The sequence below is a fragment of the Rhinolophus hipposideros genome, assembly GCF_964194185.1.
Source record: "Rhinolophus hipposideros genome assembly, chromosome: 7".
Lineage (NCBI taxonomy): Eukaryota > Metazoa > Chordata > Mammalia > Chiroptera > Rhinolophidae > Rhinolophus > Rhinolophus hipposideros.
This window is the reverse complement of record NC_138053.1, coordinates 73,673,723-73,681,452: the sequence shown is the minus strand read 5'-3', so window position 1 is coordinate 73,681,452 and position 7,730 is coordinate 73,673,723. Positions and strand designations below refer to the sequence as shown.

At 37.5% G+C, this 7,730-nt stretch overlaps 1 protein-coding gene across 1 annotated transcript in view; it reads left to right on the top strand.

Annotated features, from left to right (window-relative positions):
- The window catches only part of CARD6 (caspase recruitment domain family member 6), a 12,900-nt gene extending 5,510 nt beyond the window's left edge, over positions 1–7,390 (top strand). Inside the window, exon 3 of the mRNA XM_081053413.1 lies at positions 3,605–7,390. Within this exon, the coding sequence (XP_080909539.1) occupies positions 3,605–5,955 (2,351 nt within the window). The 3' untranslated portion in view covers positions 5,956–7,390. The remainder of the gene's footprint in view (positions 1–3,604) is intronic.
- The last annotated feature ends 340 nt before the right edge of the window (positions 7,391–7,730 follow it).

Sequence of the window (7,730 nt, the reverse complement as noted above, 5' to 3'; positions counted from 1 at the left end):
GATATATAGAGAGAGAAGTGAGGGCCTTTTGAGGCTTAGGCTCAGAACTATCATGCCGTTTGTATTAGTTTCCTATGGCTGCCACAATAAAGTACTATTAATACAAATGGGTGACTTGAAACAACGGGTAATTTGTTGTTTCACAGTTCAGGTCAGAAATCTGAAACCAAGGTGTTAGCAGGGTCATGATCTCTCAGAGGGCACCAGGAAGGATCTGCTCCAGTCTTCTTTTTTAGCCTCTGGTGACCTTAGGTGTTCTTTGGCTTGTAGATGACTGTCTTCTCTCTGTGTGTCTTCAAATCATTTTCCCTCTGTATATGTCTGTGTTTTCAAATTTCCTCTTTTTATAAGGACACTAGTTATATTGGAATAGGGCCCACTCTAATGACCTCTTTTAATTTGACCTCTGTAAAGACCTTATTTACAAATAAGGTTATATTCCAAGGTACTGGGGACTTCAACATATCTTTTTGGAGGCAAATTCAACCCATAACACTGTCACTTCTGCCACATTTTGTTGGCCAAAGCAAGTCACAAAGCCAGTGCAGATTCAAGGGCTGGGGAAAAATAGACTCTACCTCTTGCAAAATAATATTGCAAAAGGTATGGATACCAGAAAGGCATTAACTGTGGCTATTTTTTACAATCAATCTAACATCTTTAGCAAACACAGGTCAAGAAAAGTCTCAATAATAATGTAGTTACGACCTATAATGTATTCTTTTTTTTTCTCTCTAATGTAATTCTAATGTCTGCCAATCCATCTAGTTGACTGGAGGCATGTGGCTATTTTTTCTTTGCTCTGTAGTATTTGTCTATGCAGCTGGGAACTGAAAAAAAAAAATCCAGATGCATCTGACTCAAAGGAGAAGGATCTTCATGCTTTTTGTCATGTTAAATTTCATGACCAAAAACTTGCGATGTCAAATGAAAAGTCTCAGGGAGTCTTAAGGCATTGCTTTGTGTGTTCTGCACTCTATAAGGTCAACTTGTATATAGACTATATCAATCAATTCCTTCCCTTCCAGCTTATAGTTCAGGTAGGAACCCACAAATTTACCATTTCCTGTCCCTTCTATTCTTCCTTAAGATCCAAGTTTTAATTAGATGTTATTTCCCTTTAGGTTAAAGAACTTTATTATTTATTTTAGTGCAGGTCTGCTGCTGGTAAATTCTCTTAGGTTTTGTTTATTGAAAAATGTCTTTATTTTGCCTTCATTGCAGAGAATATTTTTGCTTGGTATAGAATTCTAGATTGGCAATTTTTGCCTTAATCACTATGGATATTATTCCTCTCTCTTTGGCTGCTATTATTTCTGATGTTAAGTCTTTAGTCATTTTTATCATTGTTCCCTTGTAAGTGTTGTGTCATTTTTCTTTCAGTATTTTTTTTCTTCAAGTTTTTCAGCAGTTGAGTGATGTGTCCAGGTATGATTTCTTTGTTTTTATCCTCTGTAGGGTTTACAGAGTTTTGTAACTCTGTAAAACTTTTTTTTTTACTACATTTGGAAAAATTTCAGTCATTATTTATCCAAATATTTTGCTGTCTCACTTGCTCCCTCTTCTCTCTCTCTGAGACTCCAAATACATGTATGTTAGAGGTTTGATATTGTTCTATAGGTTCCTGAGGCTCTATTCATTTTCTTACGATTTTTTTTTCTCTCTGTTCTTTAGATTGGATCGTGTTATTGCTATATCTTTATACTGACTTTCTTCTGTCATTTCCAATCTACTCTTAAGTCCATCTACTAATTTTTAAAAATTCAGATATTGTGATGTGTGTGTGTGTGTGTGTGTGTGTGTGTATGAGATCCTTATACAGGGGCCATGCTAATCTTCTCTGTATTATTTCAATTTTAGTATATGTGCTGCTGAAGTGAGCACCAGTATTGTGATTTTTAAGTATAGAAAGTTCATTTTTTAATACTTTCTTTTTTTCTGAGAAATTCTATTTAATCATTTATTATGGGCTTATTTTATTTTACATTCTTGAGAATAGTTAAGATACCTGCTTTAAAATTCTTATGTGCTTTAAAATTCTGCTAAATCCAACATCTAGGTCATCTTGGGGTCATTCTCCATTGAGTATTGGTTACATTTTCTGTTTGTTCCTATGTCTATTTATTGTGTCCTAAACATGTATATGATAGGTTGTAGAGACTCTGGATTGTTAAATATCTCCAAAGAGCCTTTTTTTTTTGGGGGGGGGGACGTTGTTTTAGTTCCCAATCAACCTGACTGGACTCAAATTCAAAATTCAGTCTTTCAGGAGGTGGAAACTGAAATCTCTCTCTTTTTTTCTTTTTGCTTACCTGAACTATTTTTGGTGAATTTTTAAAGTACAAAAAATAGTAGTGGGTTCTAGAAATTACTGCTTCTTTTTTTTTTTTAAATTCATCTCTGTGCTTATTAAGTACATCATTGTTGCTGTGTATGTATTTATGCTTTTGATTCTGACTGCTTTATAGTAGCCCTGTTAATACCTTCTTAATACTAGACATCTGGCCTGGACTGTCTGAGTACCAATAACTGTGCTGAAGGAGCAGAGGATTGTTGTCCTAACAGAAAATAGGGGATAGTCAAGAGCAGAACTTAAAAGCTTTCCTGCAAACTATCTTCTCACTAGGTCCTCTAATTCTTCATGCTAGCCTCAACTCTTCCTTCTCCTTCTGACCCCAACACATATACTAGTTCAAGCAACTTTCAGACTACCCAAGGATTTCTTAGAGTTACTTCTGTTAATTCTTGAAATCCATACTTTACTCTCACTTCTGTTGTTTCTTCTGATTCACCATAAAAATAGGATTATTTTTATAGGGAATCAAAGAAGCTTATGCTAACTTGCTGTCCATCAGGAAAAAAAATGCTCTCTGATCTTTCTCTACTAAGCACTATCTCTGTATTCCTAAGAAGTTGTTAGAAGCTGTATTAGAAAATGCAAGATCAGAAGAAATTAGGTACAACATGTAAATTCTGAGAAAACCTTAATGGAAATAAAATCTTCCATTTCTCCTAACTTTAGTAAGAGATACATTTAAGAAAGAAATCAGTATCAACCTAGAGAGTTCCTCATACATGTGTATAATGCATTAACTAAGTTTTTCATTGATGCTTACAAACATTAGTCAAAATATTGGAAAATCTAAATGATCATCAATGGACAATGGTTAAGTAATGTTCTTCCAAATCATGAAGTGTGATGGATTAGCTGTAGTGAATTAAATAGATCTTTATATATACTGACTGAGAAGAATTGGCAAGGAATACCATTAAGTGAAAAGAAATTGAGGGATGATTTGTTTAGTATAATATCATTTACTTAAAAATAAAATAGCATTTATTAAGTCAAACTATATATTTCTACATATGCATGTGTACTTATGTACTTGTGTAGAAAAAGGATGGGAAGCAAACAAATCATACCATATTGACATGTCTCTCAGAAGAAAAGTAGAATTGGCAGAGTGGTGAAAGGGAACTTTCACTTTATTTGTATTGTTTCATCTTTTTACAATGAGAATGTTGATTACTTGTTTAGTTTTAAAAGTCACTGAAGGACTTAGAATTTGAAAATGACACTCACTGAACATCTTCTTTCTTACAGAAAGAAAAAAGGTCTTTAATGATGTTCTGTCATGTTTGAACATGGATAGGAGCCGAAAGATTCTGCCAGATTTTGATAAACAATTCTCCTTAGATCGAGGATGTAAGTGGACACCTGAGACTCCAGGAGACTTAGCCTGGAATTTCCTGATGAAAGTTCAAGCACTGGATGTGACAGCTAGAGATTCAATCCTCAGACACAAGTTTCTGTGTGAGGATAGCCAAGGGGAATTGCCAGCCGGAGCAGAGAATTTGGAAGTTAGAGACATACAAACCATCAATCCCCTTGATGTCCTTTGTGCTTCTATGCTGTGTTCAGATAGCTCTTTGCAACGCAAAGTCATGTCAAGCATGTATCAATGCAAGTTTGCTCTTCCTCTGCTACTTCCAGATGCAGAGAACAACAAAAGCATTTTAATGCTGGGGGCCATGAAAGACATTGTGAAGAAGCAGTCAGCACAGTCTTCAGGAGCACCTACAGGGGAGACAGAAAAGTTTCTGACCCTCATGAAGATGCCTCTCATCTCTTTTGTGCGTCTAGGAGACTGTAGCTTCTCCAAGTCCAGAATCCTCAACACACTGCTCAGCCCTGCCCAACTGAAATCACACAAAATATTTCTCCATCAGGATTGGCCTCTTCTGGTGCTTCCCCGGCAAATCTCTGATGGCCTGGTTGAAATAACTTGGTGTTTTCCTGATAGCGATGGTCTAACGGAAAACCCTAGTTTCTTCCAAAAGCCTGTTGCTGTGGCCAACCTTCGTGGAGAACTAGAAAGTTTCTGGACAGAGTTTGGTTTCTTGATGGAAGTTTCCTCAGCTGTGTTTTTTTTCACCAACTGCCTAGGTGAGAAGGAATGGGACCTGCTCATGTTTTTAGGAGAAGCTGCCATTGAAAGATGCTACTTTGTCCTCAATCCCCAGGCCAGGGAGAGTGAAGAGGCTCAGATTTTCCAGAGGATCCTGAACTTGAAGCCATCACAGCTACTGTTTTGGGAGGAGGAAGAAGCTGGGGAAAAAGGGAAGAACATGAAGGGTCTCCAAGCTGCCCTCCAAGAAGTGATGTCCTCTTCACTCAGATGTGTGTCCGTGGAAGACATGGCTTGTCTGGCCAGGGAGTTGGGGATCCAAGTAGACCAAGACTTTGAGCGTGTTCAAGGAATTGAAGTTTCCTCTAGTGAAAACTTGGTTGGAACAGTTGAAGAGGAGAGACAACAAAGACACACTCAGCCAAAAAGGTCATCTGAATGCCCAGCTGAGATGCCTGTAACAGAGCCTGCAACTGGATGTGAGGTCAGCCAGATTCTTCAGAATTCCCACCTTACCCCAGTATCTATGCCTCATCTGCAAAACTCCTGTCCTTTACCAATCAGAATTGGAGGTAACTTAAACTATGGTTCTTTGAAAGCCCCTTGGATTATGGGCCCGCACTTTTGGTCAGAACAGAAGTCTAAGTGGTTCTGTCCTTCACCTTTTCAGAATTCAAGGTTCCATAGTCGAGGTAAAAGATTTGGGATGCAGTACTCCCAACCCCAGAGATTTTATACAGGTAACAGGTTTATGAAATTTTCAAGACCTCCTCGGGGACGTCACATGAATGGAACATTTGTGAGACCACCGAGACCCATTCATCAATATGTACAGGCCTGGCCTCAGAGACCACAGACAATGGGAGCTCATGAAAGGTCTCCTGCACTGGTCTCCAGGGCAGGTCACCTCCATTCCCGGGGTTCACAACCAGGAGGACCAGTTAGGAAGCCACAGCCTAGGCCAGCCCAACAGCCTAGGCCAGCCCAACAGCCTAGGCCAGCCCAACAGCCTAGGCCAACCCAACAGCCTAGGCCAGCCCACGCCTCGGGAACACAGCCAACTGAGGCAACTGGAAAACTTACGAGAACAACACTCCATACTGCGAATCCTCACCCTAAAGCCTTTCAACGAGCAGGACTCACACAAACCCTCGTAAGACCTGCCTGTCAGCAAGGATTAAAGCCAGAGACACAAGGTGGGCCATCAAATCCAGCTTTCCAAATGGGATCCCATCCCATGTCCAGCAGCAAATTTTTACCCAGCTCTCAGTTCCAATCCAGTCATCCCAAGCCACCCCAGCCCAAACCCTTCCATCCTTTGCCCTCTCAACTCAAACCCATTCAAACAAAACCCACTCAGCCCCAGCCCTCTCAAGTGAAATGCTCTCCCTCCAAGCCCACTCAGCCCCACCCATGCCAACCCCAGTCTTCCCAATCTAAGCCTTCTCGGCCCAGACCTACTCAGCCCAAGTCATCTCAGACCGGTCCTTCACAGACTAGGGCACACTATCCAAGACCAGGGCCCAAGAGGGCAGGGAAGCATTAAAGTGTTTACTCCAGAGACCTATGAAACGTATCCTTTACCCAGGCCATTCCTGTCATATACTAACCTGAAGGAGAGTGGCAGTGATGATAGACGACTGTCATTATCATGGCACAGAAAAAAAAAGATATGCACAGCTTCATTGGTTATCATTAAAATATCTGTAAGAATTGTGTCCCTAACAAAAAGGAAGAATATTAAAAGAATTAAGAATAGAATTAAGCAATAAATAAAGCAACTGAATATAGCCTTGAGTACTAGGTAATATATAACCTGAATCCAGGGAATGGGAATTGTGAAACAGCCCCACTTGACAGAGACTGGGGTTAGACTCTCTAGTTGCAAAATGATCATAAAATAGGACTCAGGTTGCCTCAATGTTGCAAATAAAATTGCCTTAGATGGTGGCTGCTCCAGAGGTGTCTTAGTCAAGATTTTTGGTTATGTATCAGCTGCTAAGCAGGTAACCTTGTTTGTTTGAGATGTTTAAATCAGTTTGCTTATGATAACAGCCCCAATTTGCTGGATAATAAACCTCTCTTATTTGACCCTTACGTGTAGAAACAATGGACTGAAAAACCAATGAAATTAATTATTTTGCATTAACTTTAAAACTAATCTGTGTATGTTTCTATTTAAAATGTTTGTAATAGTTAAGATAATTGACTTACTGTATTCTTTGAGGATCTGATATATTAGCCTCATGATTCTAGCTTAAAATGTATAATTGACTTTTTAATTTTAGAGTTGTTTTTTTTTAAGTTGAAAATATTAAGCTCAATTTACAAAGTTTGTTAAAAGCATTGAAATGTTTAAGAGAACTTGCGATTCACAAAATTTACAATTTTAATTTATTAAATTTATTTTTGTCCTAAACATTTTGGCTGAGTTCTGTTAGTTAGAAATATTAAGTGAAAGGAATATATTAAATTTAAAATATTTACATGAAGTTTAACTAAGTTTGTAAATGACACAAAATATTAATAAAAGGTCACGTTAAAGGTAGACATTAAAATTCACTGGCTAGAAATAAAATAATAAGGTTTGTAAATTGAATTAAGAGCCCTGGTTTTAGATTTGTAACTTTTATAAAATTAATATTAACTTTTTTATTTTTATTAGTTTCAGGTGTACAAAGCAATGTAATAGTTATATATTTACATCCCTCACAAAGTGATACCCCCCAATTTACTATCCCTTTGACATCGTATATAGCTGTTACTATACCATACTATAAAATTAATATTAATTTTAAGTACTAAAATAACCCCAAGTTGTCTTTTCTGGGTAAAAAATTGTCTTCAAGGACACACAAAAAAAATCATACTGACAAATAGATGAGAAATGATCTTCGAAAAAGAACAATTAATCTCTGAGAACATTTTCATACTATAAGAGATATCCTTCATTTGTGCATGTTATTAAAAAATCAATTTTGAGTAGTTGTTGTTTAATCCTTTACTGTAAGGGTGATGACTATGAATGTGAATTTTTATCTTTGTCTTTTGGCAGTAGAAAAAGCGTAATAACAGCTTATAACTACAAAATCTTTGGTGTTAAAAGTGGTTTTTCTCCACTGAAGATAGTACTGTTTAAACTTTGAAATGAGCAATAGTAATGATGTTGTTTTTTAAAAAAACAAAACAAAACAAAATCTGTGTGAATCCTTGTTCAAGGTTAATTCCTGGAGGATCGAACTTGTTGGGTTATTGTCACCAATAGATCCTGGATCCTATATACATGGTACATTCAAATTGGGTGATTTGAGGAGAGTTTAC